This window comes from Lagopus leucura, unplaced genomic scaffold (genome assembly GCF_019238085.1).
Source record: "Lagopus leucura isolate 7727_CA_CO unplaced genomic scaffold, USGS_WTPT01 Super-Scaffold_100001, whole genome shotgun sequence".
NCBI lineage: Eukaryota > Metazoa > Chordata > Aves > Galliformes > Phasianidae > Lagopus > Lagopus leucura.
The window spans coordinates 73577155-73590996 of NW_024962262.1; the positions used below are offsets into that span (position 1 = coordinate 73577155).

The 13842-nt window shown below is 44.1% G+C and overlaps 1 protein-coding gene across 3 annotated transcripts in view; it reads left to right on the forward strand.

The window, feature by feature from the left end:
- The window catches only part of RUNX1 (RUNX family transcription factor 1), a 150359-nt gene that overhangs the window by 111058 nt on the left and 25459 nt on the right, over positions 1 to 13842 (forward strand). For 2 of the 3 annotated variants that reach the window (XM_042867812.1, XM_042867813.1), the window contains one exon: positions 8233 to 8424. The exons of the other annotated variant lie outside the window; for it this stretch is intronic. In XM_042867812.1, coding sequence (XP_042723746.1) covers positions 8233 to 8424 — 192 coding nt within the window. The remainder of the gene's footprint in view (positions 1 to 8232; positions 8425 to 13842) is intronic. 3 annotated transcript variants of the gene reach the window in all.

Consider the following 13842-nt stretch of genomic DNA (forward strand, 5'->3'; position numbering starts at 1 on the left):
GATTTAATTATTAAGGATTCTGTTTGTCTGAGTCTCTCTGCCTCTCCTACCTGTGCCCCGCATTATGGGCTGTTCTTCATTACCTGCTCTACCTATCTTCGCAATCTAGCCGCAAACAGTTTTGGTTGACCACACCACTTCCCTCTTGAAAGTTAATACTGTTTGACTCATTCTGCACTGCTAACACCAAGCCAAAGAAAACAAGCCAAAGAATAACCTGCTTGTATGCAGTTTGGAAACTTCTCAGAGGCCCTGCTTTCAAAATGCTATACAGTAGCTTACTATATCTCTCTGCAGCTGCAAAGAAAATGAGGAAAGCAAAAAATGGTTCAAGAACCTAAAATAAAGACACAGCAGAACCACATGAAATTTATGAGCTTTCAGTGAACTGCAGTCTTGTGTAGGCACAGTGGCACAGTTAGTACAGAGGAGGGACTACTTAGTAACCTACAGATAAAAAGATTCAACCTCATTTCTTTGCAAAAGCAGGTATTCGCAGCTACTCTGTGAAGACACCACCCACTGGCGTTATGGAAAGTAAGGGTCTTTAGTTCAAGAGAAGCACATAACCTGGCTACCTGAAAAGTTTGTGGGTTTTTTTGACAGGAACAAAGTTTGTCACAAGTCTTCAACATCTGCCCAGTCAATGCCCTACAAGGGTAAATTTTCTTTTGTGTAGCCAAATCGCCCTGGTTTATGTGAACAGCCATGGGACTTGACTTTCAAGTTCCAGGACCTTCATTCATCCCTATAAGAGGCTGAATTGGGGAAGTTTTCTATGGTCCACATACATTTCAGTCAGCTGATGAAACAAGTTTCTGTCCTTCAATACTACTGTGTTGGTGCAACTCACTGTTCCACGTATTTGGCCTCTCAAAGGCATGCAGTAAAAGCCAGTGCATCCCCACTTAGCACAACCTTGGCTCAGAGGGCAGGGTTTCAGCTTCATCCCGACTAAATCTGTGCGTTTAATTAGGAGCCTCATCGCCTTCATTCAGCGGAGTTGCAACCATCTTCAAAGGGATTCTCAAATGGTGGCTTAGACTTTGCAGTCTGAGACTTGCGTTTCTGCAGCTTATTCCTTGGACAGAGGTCTATTTTTGTGCCAGTGTTTTTCTTGGTTGCTGGCGTACTTGTTGGTTGGCTGCTTGTTCCTAATTCTGCATCTCCTCTCTCATCCCTATCTTCAACTATTATGTTTCAGCCCATGTCTAGAGGGTATTCTTATGGCAGTTTGTACATGTGGGAAGATGCAAACTATAAAGAAACAAAAGAGGATTTTGGCAATGTGCTGCTTAAGTTGAGAGTCATTAAAGCTTTGTCGAGGAGTCAGGATTCTTGGAGTATATACATCAACATGGGGGAAAGGGAAAAGAAGGTAAAGGGTATAATTTGCAGACTAATTTAACTTCATGAACAATTTCTTCCCTCAAAACTCTCAACTCTCAGTTCCCTTACTTTTACTTCACTGAGGTTCTTCCAGAGAAGAACCCACAGAATAATTGCCCTTTGACAACAAAAATAGAGGACATTTATATGTCATGTTCATTAGAAGTTTTGGTGGACCTATGTCAAGCAAAATAGTTGTGGTGTTTTGGTGTGTTTTTGTTTGTTGTTTTTTTTTTTCTAATGTGTGTTAAGATTTAAGCAGAAGTGTGTTTGTGCATTGCTGTTTGTTAGTACAGCACAAGCTGTACCAGCAGAGCTGGAGGGGAGGAAGCATCTTTCCTGTCTTGCAGCAATTTCCAAGATTGCTTTTTCTGGCTGTTGTAACTCAGGATGAACGTGAGACTTTTCAAGTGTTCATCAGGATCAAAGAGGCCTGTAGTTGTGCACTCAGCATGCTTGGCTGGAAGGAGGATGACCAAAATCCCCAGGTTTTGCCTTTTTTCAGGAAGGGTGCACTCTTCAGCCCACCAGCATTCATCTCAAAATGTAGACTATCCCAGTGCAGCTGGGAAATTAAATATGGATAGAAATGGAGAGAGAAGGACTCATAGCTTGTAATTAGGGCTCTCATCTGGAAAACAGGAAACTGAAGTTCATTTTCTATTACAGATTAGGCAAGATGGGCTTGATTCTGACTCTCAGCTGGGGGCAGTACTCCCTTTTGTTGGACATTTGTGGCTTGCTCTATCCATAGCATATCCATAGCATTATGAGGTTTTTGGTTTTTTTTTAATGTACTGATTTTAAAAAGAAATAGTAAGAAAAACAGTGTTGCTGGGAATGTTTAACTCCTACTAAAAAAAACAGGAAAAAAAGTGTCCCAGCTGCTCAGCAGGAGCTGCAAGCTACTACTGTGTGTTACTACACTGTGGTGAGTGTGGGGTGAAGAACCCCAGCGGAGAGGTCATCAGCTGCTTCACATTTCCCATGGGCAAGGGTCTGCACTGGTGGAGCTGCTGGAGAGCAGTGAATGTGCCACATGAACCCTTGTTTGCCTTCTTGGCATCACCAGACACTTGCTTAACACACAGCCAAATTGGATTATCGAGTGGAAAAATTAAATGCAGAGCAAAGGATGACACCTGAAATGTCTAGCATGTCTGCAGTTAGTCAGAACAACAAACAGATTTTCCATAAAGGCACGGAAAGACCAAGGTTTGCCAGGGAGCTGATAGAAGAAACACAGCTGGAAAGATTTCCCGTTGTCAGTCTGTCTGTGTTTGGCATTACATGGTGCTGGCATAATTTGGCATTTGGCTTTTGAAGGACATCTGGATGTCAGGCTGTTCGTTGTGCCAGGAATGGTGCATGTGCATAATGCCCTGTCTCCTGCTCACGTTTCCCAGTACCTCGTGCCTAAGGTCACATTGGGTGTGATGACCAACACTGCTGCTGGTAATTACAGACACAGCACAAGAATGTTTAGCATAATATCCTGTCTGCCGTCGTGTTCCTACTGTCTGGAAATAAGGCTTTCCTTACACGGTGCTTAAGAAAACAGCCAAAAAATATAATTGCTGATGAGTCTACTCAATGCTCTTCTACCATCACCCTTATTTCTCCTTGCTGCAGCACTGTTTTTAACAGAGAAGGAAAACATCTTATAGCTTGTCTAGTTCCTCTACTAGTAGCATTTTACACAGTATTTTTAACACTGTTCAAGATGTTGGTGTGCTTCAGTGTGCTCCTGCAGCGGTCTCTGCAATGTCCAAATGTGATGTCCTTTCCAAGTGGTGGAGGCTGTGGAGGAAACCACTCTTCAGTCTGGTCTCATTTTCAAGTGTCATCTTCTAGAACCCCCTAGGCTGCTGTGTAACAGCAGTTAGATACAAATTTAGAGGAAAAAAAAATGTAAATTATTTTATAGGACACATAGAAAAATATTATTCGCTTAGGCACTATTTCCATTTTTAGCAAAAAAAAAAAAAAATCATTTATTTTGCAAGCAGAACAGCTGATTTTCAAGCTTTTGCATTGCATCATGATAATGTAGAAATACTTCAATTAATTTTTGTTTACAAGACTATATATTTTTCGCACTGAAAAGCATGTGCTCTCATTCTAGAATGATGCGAAAGAATATGGTTTCTTCTCATTCTTCGCTGCATACAGAATAATTAGATATATTTCAACTCCATGGTAAAATACAATGTTTCCCAATTTATTAGCTGGGCACAATGCAACATGGCTTATTTTCTACCCAGATAGAGCTGGAGCCAAACTAAAGCCATTCACACAAGCAGTCCTGTAAAGTGAAGATGCTTGGATCTACTTCCAGTGCAGTTCCAAAGTGGTGAGATGTCATTAAACCAAAGCATTGAGTCTGATTGGATCTCCCTGCTTCGGCAAAGCCTGAACAGACACTGTTTTCTTGTGTATTTCCACTTATTGGGGTGCACAGGGAGTGAGAAGCCCCCTCTTCCATCCGGGGGAAAAGAGATGCAGAGGGAAGAGAGGTGTTCTGCTCCCTCTGGGGACAAAGGGCTCTGCTCAAATTCATCGCGGCTGCCTCCTGCTGGGCACCCACTGGGATTTTGGTAGCTGCAGTGGGCAGAGCGGGAGCATGGGAGGCCTCACACCTCCCCTGGATGTGTGTGGGATGAGGGCTGCCGAGACACATAATTCTGGTTGCTTCCACATCCAACACTCCGAGCTGGTGGCTGCTGTCCAAGCTGAGCACTCCGCTGCCTCTTGAAGTCTATAAAACCAAGTTTCCTTCATATAAAGAGGGAAAACACTTTAATGTTGTGTTACTGTAGAAGTATCAGAAAAACTAATGTTTTCTTTACGCTCCTTGTTTAATATTCTGTGCACAGAAAAAATCTGCGTGACCTCACTGAGGCAGTATTTGAAAGGGATAAGGAGGAAGAAAAAAGTCAAGAAACACCCAATGCTTTAATTTAGCCAAAAAGGCTGGATATCCTGTTTATTGTAAGCAAAGGCTCAAACTCTGCTTCCCTGAGGGAGAGAGAGGCAAAAATGTCACCAGCTCTCCCCTTTACCCTGCCTGGTGTTGGGAGTGCTGTCACTGGGGTGCACAGCAGCTGAGGGAACTGGTGTTGATCAGTCTGGAAAGGAGGAGGCTCAGGGGAGACCTCAGTCTCTACAACCACCTGAGAGGAAGTTGTGGTGAGCTGGGAGTTGTCCTCTTCTCCCAGGTAACAGTGATAGGATGAGAGGGAATGGCCTCAGGTTGCAACAGGGGAGGTTCAGGTTGGGTATTAAGAATTTCTTCTGAGCAAGAGCAGTGATGCAGTGGCACAGGCTGCCCATGGAGGTGGTGCAGTCACCGTCCCTGAGGTGTTCAGGAGCCGTGTGGATGTGGCACTGAGGGATGTGGGCAGTGGGTGTGGGGGGGGTGGGCTGGTGGTTGTGCTGGGGGATCTCAGAGGTCTTTGCCAACCTTAATGATTCTATGATTCTATAGCTCTGTGAAGACTAGTGGTCTGGGCATAGTGCTGAGCTCAGAAAGGCAGGCATACACGGCAGGTTTGCTGTCTGACCATGGGCAAGCCACCTTGTTTCCCCGTGATTCAGTTTTCCACTTGTAAAACGGGGATAATAATAGACCTGTGCTTTACAAAGGTGAGCTAAGGACAGCTTGACTGCTCTTTAAGCAAGTTATTTAGAGGGTAATTTCAAAGTAAAGCTAATAAACACAGAAACACAAGTCACCCTAGCAAGGCACTGCCTGTGCATTTATAGTGGCTTGGGAAAACTATTTATATTTGTTACATTTTTCTGACACAGTTCTTCACTTTTCTACCACAAAAACAGGTTCTGTGCTGCTACCTGTAGCAACTGGCAGAGGAGAAAAGGTTGGATAGCATTTCTGACTGGGGAAAAAAATAAAAGTCACTTTTGGAGGTACATCTGAGATGACAATTCCCTGATGCTATCTGTAGGTAGTTCCCACCACAAAGCTGCCACGTATAGATCAAAATAAATAGGTGAGCAGCCCCAAGGAGGAGTCTACAGGTGCTGGTTCTTTGACCAGCTCCAATGACATGAGTGGGGTTTTCATGCATGACAGGAAGCTGCAAGCTGAGGCACCCTCTGTCAGTACCCCAGATAGTTAAAATCTGGGGCTTCAGTTGGTGGATGGGCAATGAAGAGACTTGCAGAGGCATGTTCAGAAGTGGGGTGCCCTGTGGTAACCCCAGGAGGATGCTGCACCTTTGTTTAATTTAATTCAGACACAAATGCAGTGCATCAGAGGGGAAGGCTGATTGCTACCTGGTTGGCCTCAACGTAGCCTGTAGGACCTGCTTGCCTGTGCATGAGGCTGCTGGGCTTTGGGATAGCTTGGGGCCGTGGTGAGAGCTGCAGCAGCCTGGCCAGGAGAGAAGAAAGCAGGATACGAGGAGGTCAAGCTGCTGACTTAACAGCAGAAAATGGCTGAATTGAATTCAAAATGAGGAGTAAATTACACTGGGGATATGAATTTGGAAGGGTCTAAATCTTGGCTCTGTAAGACTCAGGTCAAACTGCTGAAGCTTAAGCTAATCCAAATGCATGAGGTATTTTACACATCTTGTATGACTCCATGTGCTGGTGTTCAAGTCCTGTGTCAGGAGCAGCATCCAGCTCCGTGCTGCTGACAACCAAAGCACTTGCTCTTGGCCCACCAGAATGTCAGATAGAAGTCTTTTTCATCTTTCTCCCCCCTGCACCACTTCCTTTTTTCTTTTTGGAAGCCCTAATGGGTCTCTTTAACAGTGAAACCTCTGCTATATAATATGTCTTTTTATATTTTAATTTTTTTTCCCCTCTTGGGATAATTTATAGCACAGTGTGGAATCTGAGACAGTTCATGCTGTGCCAGAGGGCCTGGCAACAGGAAGAAACGCCGAGCCACTGAGATTTGGAACCATAATACAAGTTATAAAATTTAATTTTGGAAATGCAGCTACTGGGAACTGCTTCTGAATGTACATTTTCCCCTTCATGCATAAAATGGTCTTGTGTCTTGATTACGCTGTTAGGGTGGCATGAAAGAGTGCTCTGTAGAGTAAGGGACATACAGAGCTTTTTGTTGCTTATTCACCGATATGCGAAATTGGAAGCTGGGTGTTTATAAATGTTTAGATATTAAATATTATGGGAATGTGTGGATTATTTGGAGGAGTTTTGTATCAGTCCATTTCACTGCTGATGCCTTGAGCACGGGGGGGACTTGCCAAAGGAGCGCAGGAGGTGGAGAGGCAAAGGAGGTGGAGATGCCCAGAGAGCTGCCAAAGGCAACTTTTTATTGCAAGACAATGAAAATCAGGAGCAGACAGGCAGCAAACTGTGTTATTTGGCAGAAACTGTGGATAACACCACCTTCTTCAATGGAGCAAGTAGAACTAAAGATGTCCATTGATTGACCCCTGTGCTAAATATGTGAGATACATTCACATCAGGACAACAATGTGCTTTCACGTCGAAAGGAAAGGGAAGGAATAAGCAAAGATTCACAAGGCAGCTGATTTCTTGATTTCTTGATTTCTTGAGACAAATGCAAAGTGCAGATTTGAGACTGAGGGAAAAAGAGGGTTGATCCACGTGAAGGTACAAAGCAGAAGGTGCCCTCTTTGGAGTTGGAGATCCTAATCCACTGACTGAATACAGATGGGGTTGGAGTTTCTCATAGTGCCTCTGCAGTCAGTATCTTGTCCTCCATTACAAAGACCATCTTTGACAGGACAATTTGTGTTTCAGAGACAGTCCTATTTTGGTCTTTCTGCTAAGAGGTTGTTTCCTTGAACTGTAAGAAGAAAAAGGTGATAGGTTAACTGCTAAGAGGGTGCAAACAAGGATAGAAAATTTGTGTTTTCATCATGCCTACCAGAAAGCAAGTGCTGCAGTAGGTGAAGTATCCTTTATGTATGCTGTGCACATTGCTACTGAGCAACATGACGTTTTGTGGCAGCATTACACTGAGGGTCCCTGTGGCAGGACAGGTTTCTGCCCTTCTGGATGAACCTGGATGTACCCCAATGCCATGCTGGAGCAAGGCCTTTCCAACTCCTTTCCTGTCCCCTGGCAGCCCTGTGAGGCCACAGCACCAGAGTACCATGAGGACAGCATTCCAAGGCCTGCCTCGGCCAGGTCCTGGACCCTGTTGCTCCCACCTGGCCAAGGCCGATGCCGCTGTGCTTCATCCTATGTCGCCATGTTAGGGTCTGCTTTCATATAGTTGGATGTCTGGTTGGACCTCATGTCTTGGTAACTCCTAGTACTACTAAGAGAGACTTCATGACCTTGCAGCTGCAGTTCTGCTTCTGCCAGCTTCTGGTGTTTCTTGCCTATTTCTGTCTGGAAAGCAATTGCTAAAGGGTCCAAAAATGAGATTTATTTGGGTTTGTTATTTTACGGCCCCACAGTACTGAGCACAGTACTTTGTGACAGTCTGGGGTTGAATTTCAGATGAGTTACTCTGATGCGGGGTTAGTACAGGGACCGCCACAAGTTTCCTCCTGTTATTCACCCTGTCAGACATTACTTCTTCTATAAAAGCCTCCTCTCCCAGAGTGAGCTGTAGTAAGGAGGCACTGCTGTTTTCAGTGGGCCTGGTTCTTCAGAGTACACCATGTCTTTGGCTGCCCCACGATATGGTTTCAATGCATGGTTTGTTTCTCCTGTCCTTGCAGAGAAGTGTTCTCACTATAACTTCGGATAGCCACTAGCTGGTTAGATACTTCGCCAGTGGATGAGGGGTTTAAAAATTAAAATTAAAAGTCAACAGACCTCATGTACCAGTGAGATTTTCTGATCTTTTTCCCCCCCCTCCCACAATAGGACATCGTCAGAAACTAGATGAGCAGACAAAGCCCGGGAGCTTGTCCTTTTCAGAGCGCCTGAGTGAACTGGAGCAGTTGCGTCGTACGGCCATGAGGGTCAGCCCACACCACCCAGCCCCCACACCCAACCCACGAGCCTCCTTGAACCACACCACTGCTTTTAACCCTCAGCCTCAGAGTCAGATTCAGGGTAAGTACCCAAAATCCTCCCCTGCTCGCCCAGCACCCACCCAGCCCCTCTGAGAGCTCCTGGGCTCAGATGCTCCCATCTGTCTTTTTTGGCTGTCCTGAGATGTGTGGAAGCCTTGCAAGTCTTTGTTTTCTTGCAAAGGTACATTATGGCAGGCTTTTTTCATATTTATAGGTATTACTTGATGGGTAGCTATCAATTAATTGTGTGCTTGAATGAAACAAAAGTGCTGTCAAGGCCTTGATTTGGCCCTTCATGGGAGGCAGTTGCAAAGAGAGCTTTAGGCAAAGGACCTTAGAGCCAAGATCTGAATTGAGAGGGCTGGTTTGAACTTATTTCTGGGGCTAGTGGTTATCCATTGGGTTGTATTTGATAGAAAACTTACAAAATAATGACTCTGGAGTCCAATTTCCTCTGAGATGGAGGTTCACACATATGCCAGTGAAACCAAGCAATCCAGTAGGAAACCTCATTTGCCTCTGCTGGATCTGAGTCTGTCACTGCTAAGATCAAATCTGCCACCAAAATCTGTTGCAAGTAGTAAGCAAAGAATCAGATCACTACACTCAACTGATAACATAACTTGCAAACTGCATATCGAGGTGCAGATTCATACTGAGATGCCCCCAAAGGAAGGATGCAGAGTGGTACATGTTACAGTGAGAGCTGTTTTCAGTGTGGTTTTCCTCTGCTCTTCTGCCCAGAATGAAATGGTCATAGTTGAGGTTCTCTGCTGATGCTCTGGGGAAAGAGATTTCTTCAATGGGTTCTTTTTCTGGTATTTATTTTTAAAGTGAAGGTTTACTTTTGTGCATACAGAAAAGGTTATTGCTTATAGAATATAATGCTTGCTGCCTCTAGGGAGGTCTTAGACCCACTGACCTCTGTTGCAAGCCTGCTGTTGACTTCACAGGGAGCAGAAGTGGATATTTTTGAGAAGTATACATTGTGTTGTAAAAGGCAGGGGAAAAAAAAACACAGAAGGACCACAAAGCACCTTCCCTCCCTGGATCTAATCCTGCAACTTGCCAACCCACAAATCCCACCTCCTTTGCCATTCTGAGCTGTAGAGCAGGCCATGCTGTGGGCTTCTGTGCACAGCTCAGCTCCTGCAAAAGCTAATGCCTGTGCTGCTGTGGCTGCTCAGCAGCCTGCAGCTCTGTGTGTGGAGGTATCAGTCACAGACGTGCATTCCTTGGCTTCTTGGGAACTCTATATGCTTAGCAGAGTATCAGGTTCAGCCACACTTATCCCCCTTCCCTTGTTCTGTGTGGAGGTCCCTCACTGGGACGGCTTCTCGCCTTTCTGGGGACTCAGCTGCTCTCTCCAGAAATACATTTAGTATGTTGCTCTACTTTGCTCTCCATGAACATGGTTTTAATACGTTTCGCCTGCAGATGTAGCTCTGAAGGCAGCAGCAGTTGAGCTAGTAGTGTTTCTCATTGGTGCCCTCCTCCAAAGCCTCCTCTGAGTTCCCCCTAGTCTCTATGTCCACAATTGCAAGTTATGCTAGGACCTCTTGAGCAACTTGTTGAAGTTGCAGTATTTGCTGGTGAGATAAACTGAAGTCTGAATCCTCTATGATGCTGGGCTCCTGCTGTGGGCACCTTTTGGCTGGCGGGGCTCATCTTTGCCCCTCTGTCGTGGAAGGGCAAAAAGGCTGGGTTGTGATAAGGTGCATCACCACTGGTATATTTGTCAGTGCTCAAAGCAGGGCTGGCTGTCAGGTTGGTCTGCTGGGGGATATCTAGAGAGCTGGGGTGTTTCCATTTGTATTTTTTTTATGTTTCAGAAAGGGGTCCTCAAAATGACATGCTTCTGACCCTTGAGAGCACAGGGGGCTTTTTATGTGGGCAGAAGGCAAAAAAAGACCATACATTGCTAGTAGCAATGTAGCAGCATCACATCGTGCTTTAACTCACACCTTTATGAATCATAGGCTACTCCTCTCTTCATCCAGGCCCAATTATCTTTTTCAAAAAAAAAAAAACAAAACTAACTCAAAATAGACATCTCAGAATAGTTCTTGGATTTAAAGGGGCAGGTTGCCATGCCACTAAACCACTGTTTATTTGTTGAGGTTTTCGTCTATAAAAGGATTGAGGTTAATTTTAACTTCCTATTTTACCAGTCTTGAATCTGAGCATAAAGCTGCTTGTGTCATGGATACAAGTCCTAGCAAGTTAAGAGACCATAAATTGCTATAATCGAGTTTTATGCTTCTTTCATATCACAAGGGGCGAGCGACTACACCTGTTCATTTAAAACTTCTAACCATAACCAATTCACAGACAAGAGGGGAACAAAAGGCGAGAGAAGGCTTCCACCACATCACACATGTTTTAAGTTGAAAGGTTACTTTGTGCAAGTACTGAGCGTATCGTGTCAAAGGCTTTGACCCAGCTCACAGCGTAAGGAAATGCAGTTAGAGCTCAGACAGCAGCTAACACTTCATCCTTAACTCACCCCTTCCTTTGCACGGAGAAAGAGAAAATAGAGCTATGTGAGCTGGGTTGCGTTGCTATTTCGCAGAATCACAGTATCACAGAAATACCAAGGTTGGAAAAAGACCTACAAGATCATCCTTTCCAACCATCTACCTGTCACCGATAGTTCTCACTAACCCATATCCCTCAACACAGCGTCCAAACGTTATTTATACACCTTTATGAAAGTTTAGGCAAAACCCTGCAGAGCATTGGAATTTACACATGCAGTAAATGTAAATCTTTATATGTATTGTGGCTGAGTTTCTTCTAATACCTGGTTTGAACCAGACATTAAATATGTAATTAGAAATTTAATAGTGGGTAAGGTTAACTGGAGTAGGTAGATCCATAATACAGGGATTTTAAAAATATGAATTCATATGGTTCCTTTGTAGTCTGATTTTTTTTTTAAGGGCCAATAGAAATGTTTTATATCTGTAAGTCATCAACCTTGGAAGGTATTCTTCTGAGGCAATAACACAGAGCAATAAATAGTCTAAGCAAATTAGGAGGTTAGGAATATCATCCTAAAATGTCTGCAATTAAATTACTTCAACTATTTTTATTTTCACATTATCCCAATGAATGCTTCCAACCAGTGACTTATTAATTACCTGCGAGTTGGAAAAATAGATAGAATAAAGCTATTTTTCCTGTCTGGGGAAAACAATCACTGTAATCACTTTAAGCTGTATGCTTCTGTTTCTGTTTATGCTTTTATAGCCCTAAAAATATCTGAGCTTTCTCGCTCACTTTTTTTTTACGTTTTGTAACCTTATATGTTAAGTTTCAGCTGGGACTGTGTTTTTATGAGCAAGACTGAAATCCCTGGAAACAAGAGTCTGTAATAAAACTGCTGACAGATCTTTAACCAAAGCAGCAGAACCAGCACCAATGGCAAAGTAACAGAGATCGTGTCGAGATCAGCTTTTTGAATTAGCAAGAAACTTAACGATGTAGAGATTATTTTGTTACAGGCCAGCCTTTTGTCTTCCTCCAGGTGCACTGTGCTTTGTTGAGGAGACATTTCAAGGTCTTTGCTATCGTAATCTTGCTCTACTAAAAACAGCCTGAGTTTATCAGGGTTCTCATGAACAAGGCAAACGCAGTGGTAAAGTCAAGGGCGGTGTTTAAGCGTGGGGAATTAAGGCAGCTTTGTTCTTCCTATGACTGCATCCTGCCCCAATTCCTAATATTTCCACTTTGAATCAGCTCAGCAGGCCACGGGTTAGCAGAGCCAGAAGCATGCGCAAGGCAGCTCTCATCCAAGACAGATACATGGCCTCCCAGGATCCCAGACTCGCCAACCCTTCCCCCTGCGCAATATGCTAAATGCCTGCATTTTCACATCCTTTGGAGACGTGTCTGCCTCTCCCTGCCATTCCCTCAGCATACCATCATCGTGTTTCCACTTGATTAACCACCTGACCTCTCCATTCCAAAATACACTCCCAGGTATCTCAAGCGAGTTCCACCAGAGCTTGGCACCCTGCCTATCAGCATCTTTCCCGACCAGCAGGGTTGTGGCAGGTGGCCATTGGCAACCCTCATGTCATTTCCCAGCAAAGTGGCCAGGGATGCAGTGCTCCAGTGCTTTTTGATAGATGCCCAGAGCTCACCTCCCTGGCTCCAGAGCAACATTTCTGTACCATAAGCCAAGCTGCTTGAATTTGGTGCGTGGCCATGGCACATCCCTTCACTGGAGACACTGAGGGTGAGCAGGGGAACATGGGAACAAAGCAGGAGGACACTGGGTGAAGGAGAGGTAAAGCTGCCCTGGTGCTGTGGACCCATAGCTTGAGTGCCACGGCCACTGGGAGGTCACAGGAAATTTGGTGAATGAGTGGTGTTTTCACAAAGTATTTGCAAAACAGATCTGTTTAGTTGGAAGATTTCCAACTGGCTCCGTCAAGAGGAGATGTTATAGGGAGAAATACCTTTTTACTAAATGCAATACGTTTAGTTGATTCACCTTTATGTCTCGACAGATAATGCTTTAATATTGCCATGAATAACCTCAGCAACTTTTCTCTTTAAAGGGTACAGTGTCATTAGTAGCAGACTCGCCCTACTATTTATTTGCTGTGTCATAAACCAGCTTCCATATGAAGGGATGAGCACAATGGTGCATGAACCAGATTAGCTTACTGAAAGCCATTCTCCTCTCATTCAGTCTAGCAGAATTCTCAGGGGAAAAATCATTCCTCTTTCACAACCCCTACTAACAAATCTGTGTAAACCTCCTTCTGAAGGGTGCCCAGGCCTATCCCTTAGCTCTGAATGCAGAGGTGCTGTTGTTTTCCTCCATGGTTACTCATGTTGACCAAACTGGAGCATGTTTTATGGAAGTTTGCTTGAAAGCAGAAACTGGAAGAAAACATCATTCGTGTGACTCTTTGTCATTTGCAGAAGCAGAAATCTAAGTTGTGTAGCACTTCTGGCCAAGCAAAACTTCTCATTTTGCTGTGAAACTAACAGCTTCTATATCTATATCTTGGAGAATGTTTGTGAGGTTGTAATGTATTTAGAATGTATTCTATAGAATGGAAGAGGATGGGTTGTAAATATCTCTGGTAAAGATATAAGCAAGATGTACGTAGTATAGAGAAATAACCCTCGACTTTATCGTGTTCATTGTTTCTTGGCTCCAGCCCTTCATATTGCCTTTCACTTTGCCATTTTATCCTTTGTGGAAACAGGCTTCTTGCATCAAGATGTATGGCATTCATTTGATTTGTAAAGCTCTTAACACCAGCTGGATCTTCTCCAAATATTAATTTTGACAGGAACAAAATTTTGTTACCTGCCAAGCTTTTGCTTGTGTGCAGGGCTGGTTCTCTGTGACACAAGAGAGGGATTATTAATAGCCAGAAGCTGCCCATAAACAAGAACGGTCTCTAGGAATTCCCTGTGTTTGGCATTAGAAACT